The sequence below is a fragment of the Tasmannia lanceolata genome, unplaced genomic scaffold (assembly GCF_043159265.1).
Source record: "Tasmannia lanceolata isolate RefF3 unplaced genomic scaffold, GAP_Taslan_0.1 ptg000020l, whole genome shotgun sequence".
Taxonomy (NCBI): Eukaryota; Viridiplantae; Streptophyta; class Magnoliopsida; order Canellales; family Winteraceae; genus Tasmannia; species Tasmannia lanceolata.
The window spans coordinates 11,561,375-11,578,051 of NW_027518697.1; the positions used below are offsets into that span (position 1 = coordinate 11,561,375).

The window sequence follows — 16,677 nt, forward strand, 5'->3', positions numbered from 1 at the left end:
AGAAGTCCGCCAAGGGTATTTTGCTAAAAAATTGACAGGATGGCCCTATTTACAAAATTCATTCAAACTCAGTGACTGTGCTCACAAATTATTACACTAGGAGACTCTTTTGGCATATAAGTAAAATAGAAGATGTCTATGCCTCCAAATTTTTAGGTGCAGGTAGTTTAAAATAAAAAGAGTTGAAAACAAAGTTCGAAAGGCTTCTTCCAAGAGATAATAACTCGAGCTCTCAAATACCTAGTCATTGAGATCATAGGCCTGGACAAGAAAAACAAAGTCGCAATACCAAAGTCATGTTTCCACACCATCGGATTCGCACACTCAAAGCCAAGAAACCGAGACAAAATTGAGGTTATGCCCTCGGACAATTGTGACCTTGCGATTGGGCAAGGACTCACCCTAGAACCTTCCATATTCGGCAGGATTACTTAATTACCCTCTTACACGTGTCAACCTGTGATTAGGTTATTATTTTTACCCCCGTCATTTCCGTTGTTGGAGATGGTATTTTGAACTCCGCCAATAATACATGCAATCGAGAAATGACGGAGGAAAGAGAAAGTACTGCGTTGATTACAATTATCGAATCACAAGCAGAAGCCAAATCATTATCCTCGTGATATTTCTCAACGTCTTGGATATTTTGCCCCTACTCATGAACTTTATTCCTGTTTTTGAGAACTCAGTCTTTCCGGGGCAATTTTTTTTTTAAAATATGCTGTCTTACTCCAAGACTGTTATTTTTTCTATCTATGGTTTTTTAATTATTGGATCAGTGTGTTTCTTAGATTTTATGATCCAAATGAATTGTGTGGCTCATTCATTCCTTTTTTTAAGAAGGGTTTTGTTAACGAGTGCATTGAAAATGTAAATTTACAATAAATTTACAGAGGGATTAAGAGTTTTACATGGCTTTTGAGTCCTTTTTCTCAGACAATATGTAGATTTACATTGTCAATGCACCTTTAACGAGTGCGCCCCCCGCGCGCGCGCGTTAACAAGACCCTTTTAAGAATTGGGTGTGATGGATATTGTTTTACAGTTGAATCAAAGGAAATTCTGTTAATAACCAAAATTTCTCATAAGAAGCTTTAATTGTCCTACGTGTGTACCTAAATTGATTAGGCACCCAACTATTTCTAACATGCGTGCAAGTAAACATTTGATGCTCAATGCATACTGAGTGGGAATATATACAAATTAACACTTTGTTTCATTGTAAAACAACTTCTTGACGATATTAGTATCAATCTCATTTAGATTAGGAAAGTGATCTACAAACAGCACTTTACCGTGCATATATCAAGACAAGGTTGTGTTGATATCATTTCCCTTTCAAAAAAAAAGAGTCAGGACATTATTGTAATTCTGCACCGACGAGTAAAGACCCTAACCCCAATATTTATTCCGAATATCCAAACCGCGTTCTCGCTCTGGAACAGAAGTTTCAGGTCACCAGTTTGTGAAGCCCTAACATCCTTATCCTAAGAATTCACGTAAGCTTTTGATTTTATTTAATCTGATCTCTATTTTTATTTGTCCTTAGATTCTTCTTCTTGAACTGGAGTTTCATCCAATTTTCCTGGATTTATAATTTGTCTTTGATGGTTAGGATTTATTGATATGGTTTTATGATTCCTTTGATCTTAAAACTGAGATTATTTCTTAGGTTATGTAAGATTTAGTGGGCTTTAGGTTCTACGATTAGGGTTTGTCTGCGTAATTTGTTTGATCTTGGAAAGATAACTTTTTTCTGTAACATATTTCTTAGGGTTTAGGTTCTATGATTATGGTTTATTTGTATTGATCCTTCACATTTGTTTTTCATTGCAATGATTTCTTATCATCCATTTCTTCAATTTAGTTGGTCCAATATTTGTTCTTTGAGTTCTTCAGTTTCCTGTTACTTTTTGCAGTTAAAATTCCTCAAATTTTAATGTTCTGTAGAGTTTTGATTTTGTTTTTTTTGCTGGGTTATTTTGTAGGTTGTTTTTCTTCTTCTTAAGGCTTACTTCTTTGTTAGATTTGGATTGATCTTTCTATTTGTCATAGTGTCCACCCTTATGTCTGAGGGCTGACAATATCAAAATTTGAGGTCAAACATATCACAAAAAACTGTAGGAGAACAATATTAGGTGACAATATCAAATTTGAGGTCAATCAGATCACAAAACCTCAAATATGCTTAGTTTTCTAAATCTGCTGAATTTTCAAATTTTAGAATTTTAAACCGGTTATAGATCACAATCTGACCACTGTATCAGGTTAAATTTTGGCTATGTTTCGAAGAGACTATAGTTTTAGATAACACGCTAAAATTTCATGGGGATCTGACCATTAGATCAACGGTTGTGATCAATTGATTGAAATTGGTTGAATGAAATAAACCGTCAACATGATCGAAAGTGCATGGATTTAAATCAATTAGAAGGACTGAATAGATTTGACGGCAGAAAAGATAGTATGCTTAAGTAGAAGAGAAATAGTGATTGAAGGAAAAAGTCGAACAAGCTTAAGGCATGGTGGGCATCACACAACTAACTAGCTAAAGGCATGGTGCAAACCAAGGGGTCACGGGCAAGGTTTTAAATTTCGGTTTCAGTTTCGGTCTGCACAAAAACAAAAAAAATTTCAGTTTCGGTGGAAATATTGTAAAATCACGGAAACGTATGGAAACATATGCAAATGATGAAATGTTTTAATCTTTTAGAAAAACAGGCAAATGATGAAATTTTAAGATGAAACTTTGGAGAGTGCTAGAATAAGCTCAAATGCATACTTAGAAACCATCACATATGCAACAAAACCATCCATAATGGATTGATCACATCGAACACCTAGTGACATGTATTGTTGCGCTTATCTAGAACAGTAAAGTCATTAAAGAAGTACAATGTAATGAAGTATAAGAAAGTACAATGACCAGTCTCCCCACTAAGAACCCCAACTCTATGTTAATACCACATAGAGTTACGAGGTATTATTAGTCTCATGCCAATCTGACATCCCATGCATAAGATACAGTTACTTTGATGTGCAGTTCATTGATGTTGCTTATGAAAAATCATTCTCTACATTAATGAAGTGAAAAGAAATTCAAATGATAACATCTTTCCATTTTTTGTCATTCCGACCATTTTGGTCAAAGTTCAAGAATTTCGGTTGTATTTCGGTCAACATGCAAATAAATAGCCGCATCTCAAAGAAATCAGATATATAAGTGTAGGGCAGTAAGTCTCACAATGTGTTTACAATCTGAAAGTGAATGGAACAAGAAAGTACTAGGGCCAAGAGTTGCCATTCTATGTCAAGTAGCCTCAATATAAGCACATGAGTATGTGTATGGCTGGTCCAAGGGTAAAGACATCAGAAATCAAGTCGTTAAATTCAAGTGGCTGTAATAGGATATGTCTCACCCAATGATGCGTGCATTGGCGTTAAATCCCGTGGTATAGGAGGCCCAAGAGGAGGTGGAGAGGTAGCAGAAGTCATGATCCGTCCAAAGACTGCGTCATCCACCACTAATCTAACATGCCAAAGTGGGAAAATATGGTTGAATACATGCTTGAACAGCCATATCAGCAAGGTCAGTAGAGCAGTGGTCAAAAGCTGTAGTAGAGGGGAAGAAATCTATGAGAAATTAGTGTCACAACTCTTAGTGATAGCAGATAGTCCAAGAAGGGAAGGGAGGGAAGGGAGTGAGGTAAGTAGATGAGGGGGGTAGATTGAGGTGCATCCCTGCATAAAGGCTTTAATCGGCAAGGTTACCAGCCATGTGTAGAAAAGACGAGAAGAGAGAATAGGGCCGGTTGTCGGCTCACAAAGGTGCAGAAAAGTGTGGCTGACTGCCTAGGATGAAACAGGAAGGGGTTCCAAGGGGAATGGGAGGTAGAATGGCGCTGTTGACAAAGGGGCAGTTTTGGAACTGCCGGCCAACAGTCCCTTAGTAGCAGGAAAACAAGAAGGGGAAAAGAAGAGGGAGAAGGGAAAAGGAGAGAAAGAGGGAGGAGGGGAAGACGGGGAAAAAGGAGGAAGGAGGAAAGAGAAGAGGAAGGAAGTGAAAAGAAGAGAGAAATGGAGAAGGAAGAGGAAGGAAGCAAGAGAGAGGGGTGCTTACCTTGACAGTTGTGCGGGAGGGGGGGTCCACGAAAATCTAGAAGGGCTATCGTAATTATGGGTTGAGCTTAATTAAATCATAAAGTGGCGCAAACCTGGGGGTATGCGGGTAATTCCGGAGAACTTAGGAAATTAATAGGTTAATAGAAAGACTATTCCCAAATTCAAATTATGTGTTCGAAGAGTTAGTCAAATCGCCTTTGGGGTTTTACTTCAGAGTTGGTTTTTAAAGAAATTTCATCAGTGATCTTAAATCTGTCCAAGCATGGAATTTTCCATAACAAGACACACCAAATAGAGCAATAAAGATAAATATGGGCAGCAAAAAATGTATGGTCTGGATACAATATGAAAATAAAGAAAACAGGGAAATGTCGGGTCTAAAGTAACCACCAAACTAGACAAGATATGCTCATTGATAAGGTATATGCAAAGACAACAATCCTTAGAGTATCAATGGTTCAAAATAGGCTATAATATGGCTAAAATTATGGTAGGAAGGATCTCACCCAGAAAAGTCAGCACATCGACCTTGAATCTCATATGCTGGAAATCATAGAGGTGGAGAAGCCGGGAAGGTCCAAAACAATCCAAGGTAACTGCAACCCGCAATGGATGGAACCAGAGTGGAGAAAATGTCCTCGTGTGCAGCCCTGAACAACAAAATCAATGGGGGCCCTGAACAACAAAATCAATGGGGAAATATGTATAAGGCAGCAAAGAAAGAGATCAAAATCAAGACAAGAAGAGGGATCTAAACTAAGAAGAGAGATCCAGATGAAGATCAAGGAAAGAAAAGAAGATAAAGATCTAGAAAAGATTCAGATCAAGAAAAGAGAGAGAGAAGATTCAGATCTGAAAAGAGAGAGAGAAAATCAAGTAAGAAAAACATAAGGGACAAAGATGAACAGTTTATAACCCAACTGGGAAGGGTGAGAAAAAGAAATGGATGAAAAATCGATGTGTGATGTAGGAAGGAAGAAGATGGGAGAAGAAATAATTAAAGGTGTGAGATGAGAAGGGGAAAGAAAAGAAAGAAGACGATAGGATGAGAGATGAAGAGAAGAGAAGAGAAGGGAGAAAGATAGGCGGAGGAAGAAACCCTACCTTTGGGCTGCTATTCACATTTTCCCCCAATGATGCTTCAATTAGGGTGGAAAGAGACATGTAAGTGAGTGGGCCCTTTCAATAATGGTATAAGAGTTTTCAAGTCATAAATCATTGATAAATGATTTAAATACCCTTACTTAAGTCACAACTAAATACTACTCACTTAGGGCTAATATTAGGGGTGCAACTCAGGCTGCACTCAGGTCGGGTTGACTCGAACCCAACCCGAGGAACCATTTACTCAACCCGAACTTGACCCGACCCGACCCGAGTTCCAACTCGATGAGGTTCAACCCGACCCAACTTGAGGAATCATTTTTTTTCAACCCGAACCTGACCTGACTCGACCCGAGTTTCAACCTGACCTGACCCGACCCGAGTTTCAACCTGACCCAACCAGAGTTTTTAAGCTTTAAATGTTCAAACTAAAAACTGAAAAAATGATAAAAAAATGTCAGGTTTCACTCGGCTCGGGTTGCCCGAGCCCTCAACACTAACCCGACCCAAACTCAACCCGGGTTAATAAAACTCAACTCGAACCCGAACCCGACCCAAAAGATACTAAACCCAACCTGACTTTTTTCGGGTTGAACCCGACGAGTTTGGGTTGAACCTGACCCAAGTTGCACCCCTACCAAGTATGCAATGAAATGGGGTGTAGGTGGTGTGCCCCCCCACATCTAGGCTCCAAAATGACAAAAATACCAAAATAGAAAGTGTCTACTAAGGAGATCGTTTGGCATAATATTTTGAGGCTCAAGCAAAAGTTCGCGGCGGGAATTCGGTTTAAAGTATACATAGGAGATCGCATCAAATTTTGGATGGATTCATGGTGTTCCGCCGATCCTTTGGCTGTGCTTTTCCCTGGGTTGTTCTCAGTGGCAAGGGACAAAGAAGTGAAGGTATCTGACTGCTTCGAGAGAATTCACAATAAGGTGGATTGGTCCCCATGTTTCAGAAGAAACTTTTTTGAGCGAGAATTACCGGATATCTCTCAGTTGCTACATCTCATTGAGGGATGTTATATAAAAAGAAGTGGGGTGGACAAACGGATATGGATTTGGAATTCTGCTGCCTTTTTTCCAGTACATTCCTTTTATTATCATCTTCTGCCTGCTTTTGGATCCCCTAGTTTTGCTGCTGTCTGGAAGTTTATGGGCCCCCTGTCGGTCTCTTTTTTCAGTTGGGCAGTGTGTAACGGGCGGATTCAGACCATCGATTTTCTAAGACAGAGGGGTATGTACCTGGTAGATCATTGTTCGCTTTGTCTGGAGGATGGAGAATCGATCGACCACCTCTTCATTCATTGTAAAGTATCAAGGGCGATTTGGGACTTCATTTTGGACAGGTTTGGCATTTGTTGGGTCTTCCCCAAGTCTATAGCTGATCTATTTTCGAGTTGGGAGTTTGTGCCCTGGAAGAAAAAAGGTAAGGTCCTCTGGAGGTTTTGTTTGATAGCATTGTGGTGGGTCATTTGGAAGGAACGAAACTCGAGAGTTTTCGAAGGAATGGCAAAGTCAGCGTATTGGTTATATAATAAAATCATAGCGCTAGTTATTTTTTGGGTAAAAAGCTTCCCTCTGTTTAAATTCGTCTCAGCTTTCGATCTTTGGGAGGGGTGGCGCAATATGTGCTCTGAAGGTTTGAGAAGAGAGAAGAGAAGTCAGAAAAGGGAAGCCCCCCCTGACGGTTATATTAAACTAAATTTTGATGGGTCCTGTCTTGGGAATCCGGGTCCAGCTGGGATTGGAGGCCTTTGTAGGGACTCCCGAGGGGGAGTGTCGTGGGCTTTTGCAGGTCCAATTGGAATAACTGATTCGTCTGAAGCGGAAGTAAGGGCTGCATATCAGGGGATAAAGCGCCTAAGTGTTGATTCTTATGACAGGGCAATTGTGGAAGGAGATTCCTCAAATGTAATCGGTTGGTTATCGGGGAGAGTGGATCCTCCGTGGAGATTTTTAAGTTACTTTGAGGAAATTTGTGATCTTATTGCAGAATTATCTATGGTTTGTAAGCATGTTAGGCGCGAAGCAAATGGGGAAGCGGACTCCCTTGCTAGATCTGGTGTTCTCAAAGAGGGGCTGGAGTGGTTCGATTTCCTTCCTCCGTGAGAAGAGTGTGATGTCTATTTTCCTGTTTTTGTTTTTATTGCTTTTTATGTATTCTCTTTGTATCTCTGGTGGTCCATCTCGGCTCACCTTTTTATTATATTATCATTTCAAAAAAGAAAAAGAAAGTGTCTACTAAAGAAAAATAGAAACTATAAATAAAATGTCCCTAAAGATGTAAAGCCATGAAGCCCGGATCTGATCATAAAGTGGGGCCCACTTTGTAGCTACTAATGAATTAAACGTTACTGAAGTCATTTAACTTAAGTCACTTAAGTTGTGGCCAAGGTATGTAATATGTAGACCATAGAGAGATGTGGACCCTAGTTAACGTTGACAACCCTTACATTTAGGCTACAAAAAATGGAAAATCCCAAAATAAAAAGTGCCCAAAATAGAAACTACTCTAGAATAGAAACTGGGTTAAAATAGAAATTAATCATGGTTGACTACAACAAGTTCCCTCACATGGGAAGAACTTGACTCCGTCGAATAGATGTCAGTAACTCCCTGAAACAAGTCCTCTCGAAGTCATTGTAACATAGCTTTATCGATCCGAGTTCAATTTATCAATTACCGATCTCGCCTCCGAACAAGGTATCGTCACTGTGATCCTCGACGAGTGTCTGCTGCCCTCATGTCTATGATTTGTCGATCTGGTCCTCCGTAAATGAGCCTGTCTAGAAAGATAAGATAGCATTGTCGTTAGACTCTGGGGGGTCACCATGAAATTGATACAGGTTGGGATATTGAAGACGGGAGAAGACATGACATCCTTAGGGTGGTCCAAGAGATTGCCATTAGGACCCAACCGCTTGAGGACCCTGTAAGGTTCGAACTTTTTTCGCTTCAACTTGTTGTATGTTCTAATCAGGAAACACTCTCGTCGAAAGTAGGCTATCACCAAATCCCCCACTTTAAATGATTGGTCTCTCCGTTGCTGATCAGCAGCTACCTTATACTTCCTGTCGCTTGTGGGTTGTGAAACTGCCAGTTACTCCAAAAGCTTAAGCTGATTGAGATGGGGTTATTTAATCTTTTGTACTTTAACACTCCCCTCATCTGTGGCCCCTTTTTCCAGGGTTGGCCTACACGTGACACGTGGCCCCTCTTTTGGGTTTGGCTATTGCATGTGGATTTTTGCTACCCGGGAGGTTTAAGCTCAGGACCTTTGCTCTGATACCATGTGAAACTACCAGGTACTCCAAAAGCTTAAGCTGATGGAGATGGCATTATTTTAATCTTTTATACTTTAATATGCGTAAATGCTCCAACACCTATTTTTTTAAATGGTAAAAAATTTCCAACACCTCTTGTTGTACCTCTTTGATGTGATGAACAAGATCCTTGGCTTCAGCATTAAACTGATTGGTACGGCCCTAAAGGTGGGGGATATTTTATCTTTAAATGATCTCAAAATGTTATTTACCAATGAACCGATCAATGGAACTATTATATGTAAATTCTACTTGTGGTAGAATAAGTCTCATTGATGATGGTCTCTCGCCAACCAAACATCTTAGCAAATTTCCTATGCTGCGATTGATCACTTCTATATGTACATATGTTTGGGGGATGATACGCATTTGTAAACTGAAGTATAGTCTACATTTTGCTCCATAGTGTTCTCCATAAATGACCTAGAAACCTAGTGTCTCGATCATAAGTGAATGACGTAGGGAATCCATGCAAACACACAACCTCCTTAAAGAAAGCATCTTGAATACTGATCCATCACTTTCATCGTCCCAGTTCAAAAACAAAACATGTGAAGCATCTGAAGTTTTCTGACATGGGATATTTTAGAAAATCTATCCATGACTCCAAAGACAAAATCAAACTTCCTAGCTGTAAGGGGTAAACCTTCTAACAAAATCCATACTGTCATCCTCCTAAGGTCTACTAGGAACAAGTGACGAAGAGTAAAAATATGTATTCTGGGCTTGGCCCTTAAACCTACTTTAGTTATTTAAGTGACTTGAGTTATTCAACGAAGAGTAGAGACCTGTATTATGTGGTGCATGGCTCATTTTGTAGCTACCAATGAATTAAAAAGCTACTTAAGTCATTTAACTTAGTGACTAAAGTTGTAGGTCAAGTTATGAAATAGTTGTAGACCATTGAGAGATGTGGGCCCTAGCTCATGTGGATAACCTCCCATCTAGGGTGCCAAAAATAGAAATATACCCAAAATAAAAAGTATCCAAAAATAGAAATTACTCTAAAATGAATAGTAGTCATGGCTGGGTCACATGACTGCTGGGGTACCAAAAATAGAAATATACCCAAAAGAAGAAGTATCCAAAAATTGAAGTGCCCAAATTAGAAATTACTCTGAAATGGATAGTAGTCGTGGCTGGTTCACATCAACGCATCGCACCATTGGCACCAAAGGCATCGCTTTGATGGCTATAACACGAGCCTCACACCCATGTCTAAGAATAATGGAAGTCACATCTACTAAGAGCAAAAGCTTGTATTATTTATTTCATTTATCCCATCATTTAATTGCCAAAATAATGTACAAAGAACCCTCTTTTAAAGAGAAGTGGAGAGATGGTTATAACTACCTGGGTGGCACATGGCAAGAGAGATGGGTACAACTGCTTGAGTGACACTTGGCAAGAGATGGGGAGAGTTGGGTGTAACTATTTGGTGCTTTCCTTTAATGAGTTGGACACATGACACTCTTATCACATTACATCTCATGATTACAAGGTTTTATAAAAATAATAAAATTAAAAATACGCAAAATAAAATAAAAATAAAAAGGCTACTGTGAATCGATGATTCTTCTCTTGGCTGCTATCTTGTTATGGATGGTCTCTCATCACCATCAAGCATCATGAGCAACCAAGCACACATCCCTGAAGCCTTGTGCAATTCCCCGTTTAGGTGCAAGACACATCAATGTCACACGCACCTACAACACTGATCTGCCAGGTCTTACAACTTGGTTGTTCAAGGCATGATGTTGCACCATAATCCACAGTAGAGGTGCGACTTGGACCAGGTTGGGTCGAGTTGAGGCCAACACTATTCCAATCTGAGGTAGCATAACCTCAACCCTAACTCGACCCAGCGCGAGCCTTGGATGTAGAAGGGTCAGCCCTAATTTAATCTGCCTCGAGCCTTGGATCTATAAGGGTCAACCCTAATCCAATTTGCATCTGAATCTTCCATTCCTAACCCAACCCGTGTAATCCGATTTTCCAATCCGATTTTCCAAATTGGGTCGGGTTTGCTTGAGGGAAACTGTATACAAAAAACCCCGGGTATTCGAGTTGGGTCAGGTTGCCCAAGGCCTCAACCCTAACCCAGCCCAAAAGTTAATCGGGTTGGCTTTTCCAAACCCTAACCCAACCCAACTCAACCCAAGGAAATGCCAACACAACCCAAGCCGAAATTGGGTAACCATTCAGGATCAGGTTGAGCCCAATCCAAGTTGCACCCCTAGTCCACAAGACTGAAGATCTTGTATGGCAGCTACAGCCAACTGGGGGCAAGGCAGGGTCTTGTCATGCTATGCTCCGCAAGGTTTCAGGTTTCGATTTTGGCATACATTTCGGCCGTGATGGAATAAGAAACGCATTAGCTTCAGATAAAAATTCTGTAAACTACAAAAATGTAAACATGTGTAAACGATGGACATTTAAAATGAAACTTCAGGAAATGCTAGAATAAGCACAAATACACACTAAAGACTATAACTTAAGCGCGAAAACTCATAATGCTTTAACAACAACTAACACCCAGTGACGTGCGTTGTCGTACATGTCTTATAAGCCAGTACTTACTACATTTCATATGTAATTGTGTTTGTTATTGTGCTTTTCTCTATCTGTAATGGCCTATCTCTGTTTCGGGGTTTTGCCGTTTTCTTGCTTTAATGAATCGATATATCATTAAAAAATAATAATACATAGTTACATACACAACATTTCACATGCAATTCATATAAATATAATTATGTAACACATATTAGTATAGTATACCACTAATAAACTTACGGTTTTGGGTCATTATGTGTTTCAATGGGGATGAAAACAGAAATATTTCAGTTGTTTCGTATTGGTGTTTATGATGTCTAGAATTATGATATGACAAGTAATTCTCCAAGCCTGTGTAATCATTCTGCCTAGGCATTGAGTGGTGGAATTGTCACTTTATTTAGACAATACAGTGATGCTTTCATATGTCTAGAACAACATGATACATTTTCATTGTATCTAAGATCCTATTTGATTACTATTTTCACTACATTTGGACCTTTGAGAAAATTTAGTTTCTTGACTATCAATACAATTTTCCCTGTATGAAGACTTGGATCATACCTTAATGAACTGAACTATTGCTTCTTGTGCTGCTGGCCAAGCTGTCAATGTGGATGGAGTTCGTGTTTGTTTTTATGTATGATTTGATGTTCTGTTCCTACATTATTTGGATACTTTCTTTTCATTGTTTGCTTCCTTTTGTTGGGCAACGAACTAGACTAGGCTTCGAGTATTGTGTTGATCTTTGCTATTAGTTGGGTTGGTAGCTTTTAGATGCTTTGTAACTACTATTGTGTGAGAAAGTTTGTGATTTAATTCAATTCTCCTTTGATTTTTTTTTTTTTGAAAGGTATTCAATTCTCCTTTGATATTGTCAACGTCAAAATCAAACTAAGAAAATATTTCAAGAACATCACCCTAATCTGAAAGCACTTTGAATACCTAAGGTTTTAGCTAAGTTTGAAGAATTTTGGCTACATGAGGATATGTAATGGGGATCCATAAAATGCAATTTTTCATTTGTCCAACGGTAAATTGTTTGCTATATGAAGACTTATGTCGTTGATTCTAGAACTAGATATGCTTCATCTAGACCTAGACGCACTGCATGTGTACTTGAACTATTGCTTCATGTGCTATTGACTAAACTGCCAACTTGAATGGAATTCTTATGTGCTTTTACAAATGATTTGATGGTTAGTTCCTCCAATTGGATGGTGCCTTCTTTTCATTGTTAGCTTCCTTTTGTTGGGCAACAAACCAGACAAGGTTTCCGTTGTTATGTGAATCTTTGCAACTTGTTTGGTTGGCAATACGTTCAACGTATTTATTAGTTATCACTCCCCACTACCACAAAAATCCCACCATCACAAGGCTACCACCGTCACATGACCACAACTTCACCAAGTTTTGGACTTTGGAGTAGTATTCATGGAGAAATAGGAACTTGTGGAGTTGAAGTGATCTTTGAATTGCCTATTCAAGCTAACAAGGGAAGTTGTGGACTTTGGAGTAGTATTCATGGAGAAATAGGAACTTGTGGAGTTGAAGTGATCTTTGAATTGCCTATTCAAGCTAACAAGGAAATTATAATGATTAGAGGTTGAAACATGGTCCCTTTTCTCTTAGATAAGATAGCTGCGATTTTTTGGGAGCTTTGATGGACTACAACTGATTGTTGATTCCGAAGCAAGTCACAGTTTTATGACCAAAAGGGAATTAGATGTTAATTTGGATAACCTTGGTAATCATTCATGACTATTTTATTGAACACAATAGCATTGGTGCGTTATTGGTGCAAATCCTGGACTACATCGGGCGTAATTAATATTGCGATCTTGGATGACATTGTAACTCCCATGTCGAAGGTTCATTATATAGAGGTGCGAGCAGGTAAGTAATGTATAGTTAGTTGTTTTTTTAATGGTGATGTATAGTTAGCTGTTAAGCATGCAAGGCAAACAAAATTAACCACTTATTCAAGTTAATCCGGATTAATACATACCATGGGCATAATTTCTATTACTTTTTTGGGAAAAATACAGTTACACCCCCTCAACTTTCTAACATTTTCAACTCTAACCCTGACTTTTAAAAGTCACCTGCGGCTTCAATTTGTACAAGGTAGATCCCCTCTTTTGAAACACCATCAATGCTAATGAAGACCCCATGTCCTCCCCCAAATCCCATACCTGAATCCAAACACTACCAAAAACACAGTGGGTCCACATTGTTTGGATGATCCAAAGTGTTCATTTGATGGGCCTTGACACAGATAGGGTGTGCCAAAAAAATCAGCTCCATAGCATCATCCTAAGATCCTAATCCTTCGATCTGTGGACGAACCGTCAACTGAGGGCGTCTACCTGATACAAATTGAAACCTCAAGGGGTGTAGTTGGTGACTTTTAAAAGTCAGGGTTATAGTTGACAATGTCAGAAAGTTGAGGGGGTGTATCTGTATTCCCCCCTCCCCCCCCCCCCCCCCCCCCCCCACACACACACACACACACACACACCTTTTTTTTAATCAAAATTCAACTTCAAGTGTCCATAGGAGGGCTTGCACCACTCATCTGTATACCGATATGTCTTTGGATACTCCCTACCAACTTCATTCGTAAATTTTAATGTCAAAAATAAATTTTTTTAATGGTAATGTGAAAAAGAATTATTATGAGACAATCGGCATTGAGCTCTAGAGTCCATGTTCTAGTCTCTGGATCTTTTTTATTTTTATTTTCTATATTTTTTCATGTGGATTCTCTAGAATGCCTTGTTTGTTATGTGGCACATTTATTTGAAATTCAGCTCCTTATCATGCATATTTTTGGTGCAGGTATATTGCTGTTTTCCTCGCGTTTGCTGTTTTCTTGCTCACAATGGCAGATGGTCATGAAACCGATAAGAACATTGAGATATGGAAGATTAAGAAACTCATTAAGGCACTTGAATCTGCAAGGGGCAATGGCACTAGCATGATCTCTCTGATTATGCCACCGCGTGATCAAATTTCCCGTGTCACTAAGATGTTGGGTGATGAATTTGGAACTGCTTCAAACATCAAGAGTAGAGTTAATCGCCAGTCTGTGTTGGGGGCCATTACCTCTGCTCAACAAAGGTTGAAACTCTACAATAAAGTTCCTCCCAATGGGTTAGTGCTATACACTGGAACCATTGTAACTGAAGATGGAAAAGAAAAGAAAGTCACAATCGACTTTGAGCCTTTCAAGCCGATAAACGCATCATTATATCTTTGTGATAATAAGTTCCATACTGAGGCTTTAAATGAACTTCTGGAATCTGATGACAAATTTGGATTCATTGTTATGGATGGAAATGGGACCCTTTTTGGCACTCTAAGTGGCAACACGCGTGAGGTGCTTCATAAATTCACCGTTGATCTTCCAAAGAAACACGGAAGAGGAGGGCAATCAGCCCTGCGATTTGCTCGGCTTCGAATGGAGAAACGCCACAATTATGTGAGGAAGACAGCTGAACTTGCCACACAGTTTTTTATTAATCCGGCTACTAGTCAACCTAATGTATCGGGACTAATTTTGGCTGGTTCTGCCGATTTCAAAACGGAGTTGAGTCAATCGGATATGTTTGATCCACGTCTCCAAGCGAAGATATTGAATGTGGTTGATGTTTCTTATGGAGGAGAAAATGGTTTTAATCAGGCCATCGAACTGTCATCGGAGATTTTATCCAATGTAAAATTCATTCAGGAAAAGAGACTGATTGGGAAGTATTTTGAGGAAATAAGCCAAGATACAGGGAAGTATGTTTTTGGAGTGGATGACACACTCAAGGCTCTGGAGATGGGTGCTGTTGAGACACTGATAGTGTGGGAGAACCTTGACATCAACAGGTACTTGCTAAAGAACAGTACCACTGGGGAGATGGTCATAAAGCATTTTAACAAGGATCAGGAAGCTGATCAGAGCAACTTCCCTATCGAATTAGAAGTTCAAGAGAAAACTTCTTTGTTGGAGTGGTTCGCAAATGAGTACAAGCGTTTTGGTTGCAGTCTTGAGTTTGTCACCAACAAATCGCAAGAGGGTTCTCAATTTTGTAGAGGCTTTGGTGGTATCGGTGGTATTCTCCGTTATCAACTTGATATGAGGTCGTTCGATGAGTTCAGCGATGAAGAGGTATTAGATGATTCTGATTAGCAATTAATCCAATCAATACCAGAGCTGGTGTTCGGGAAGCCCGTGTGGTGGTGCTCCATTGTTGCTCCATATTTGATGATCTCCTATAAATTTTAAGGTTCTGTATTCCGTTTCGATTTCTCCATGCATTTAAGTTGCCTTATTTTGACTTGTTGTATAGTAGTTGTATCCCTGATAAATTGCTGTGTCTGATGTTTTCAACTTCTTTTTTATCAGTAGAGCTTACTTTGGAGATTGGATGAGATTGAGCAACCTGCCAGCTTATTGAGAAGAAGAGAGCTGTGGCCTTTGGGTGCCACAAAGCTTCCTGTGGTGCCTTGGGTGTTTGATGGAATAAAGATTATAATGATCACTTTTCCGTACAACATTATGGTTTGTTTTTACTTACTATAGTTTGGCTGCAGATGACATTCTGTTCCTGTTTAGTGTTTGTATTACATGTGTGTGTGTGTGACTGTCTGTATTTGATATTCAACCGTCAATCAGGAAAAAAAGGTACACTTTTTACTAGAGGTGTGCCCATAGGTTCTGGATATCAGTTTTATGTCTGGTAGCATCTGATGCCTATTCATAATTCCTCAACGGGTCCTTTGGATATGTGGATTTTAGAATCTTGGATTTCCTCAAAATCCTGGATGGGAGACGAGAGAGGAAGGAGAATGTCCATCATTTTCTGATTTCTCCTTTTTGTCGAGCAAGAGAGTAGGAGATCGTCCCGTGTTTCCAGGTTTTAGAAATCTCAGGATGGGGAAGAGATTTCTCTTACTTAAAATCCAGGAAAGAGGGGTGAGAAATCAGAAAACGGCGGGACAGTTTTTTTCTTCCCTTGTCTGCCATCCAGGATTTCTTGAAATTCAAGATTCTAAAATCCGTGTATCCAAACGACCCCAATTTTTTATTTTTTTCTTTTATGTTGAAGATTTTTATTATCTGTAAACTTTATTTATGGTTGGCCTGTTGTGCCGCCATTAGCTATCCCAGTCATACTATGATTACATGAGATTGATTGCAGTCATTTGATTAAGTGGTTAGGATCATGGGTTCAGTGTGTGGCCGGACTGTCTTCTTGAATCTTGAGCAAGTAATGTATAATTTGAAGAAGGGAGATGATATTTTCACCCCCCTGCAGTATGCATATTCCCCCCTTTTATAACATGAACAGTTGGCAACTTTTAACCCTTTTGAAAGGGGGGGCGGATGCGTATTGCAGGGGGTGGGGTGAGGTAATATCATCGCCAAGAAGAAACAGAAACATTCTTAAGTGCACTTGAACTTCCCTTTGGGTCCTCTATATTCCATATTTGAAATAAAAGGAGCCTCAATTTTTATGTTTTTGAAAGGCCTCTCAAAAGGGAGCTATTCTAGGGCGAATCATATGTAATATCCAATG

At 39.4% G+C, this 16,677-nt stretch overlaps 1 protein-coding gene across 2 annotated transcripts; it reads left to right on the forward strand.

The window, feature by feature from the left end:
• The first annotated feature begins 1,342 nt into the window (after positions 1–1,342).
• LOC143854577 (eukaryotic peptide chain release factor subunit 1-2) lies at positions 1,343–15,820 on the forward strand. Of its 2 annotated transcripts, none has more exons than XM_077364610.1 (3): positions 1,343–1,499; positions 13,949–15,384; positions 15,504–15,820. In XM_077364610.1, the coding sequence occupies exon 2, from the start codon at positions 13,992–13,994 to the stop codon at positions 15,285–15,287; it is 1,296 nt and encodes a 431-aa protein (XP_077220725.1). In that variant the 5' UTR covers positions 1,343–1,499; positions 13,949–13,991; the 3' UTR covers positions 15,288–15,384; positions 15,504–15,820. The 2 variants fall into 2 exon arrangements, with proteins under 2 accessions (XP_077220725.1, XP_077220726.1); XM_077364611.1 differs by having other exon boundaries at positions 15,507–15,820.
• The last annotated feature ends 857 nt before the right edge of the window (positions 15,821–16,677 follow it).

What these genes read in the sequence shown, in the direction of transcription:
- LOC143854577 (XM_077364610.1), top strand. Translation starts at nt 13,992, where the DNA reads ATGGCAGATGGTCATGAAACCGATAAGAACATTGAGATATGGAAGATT.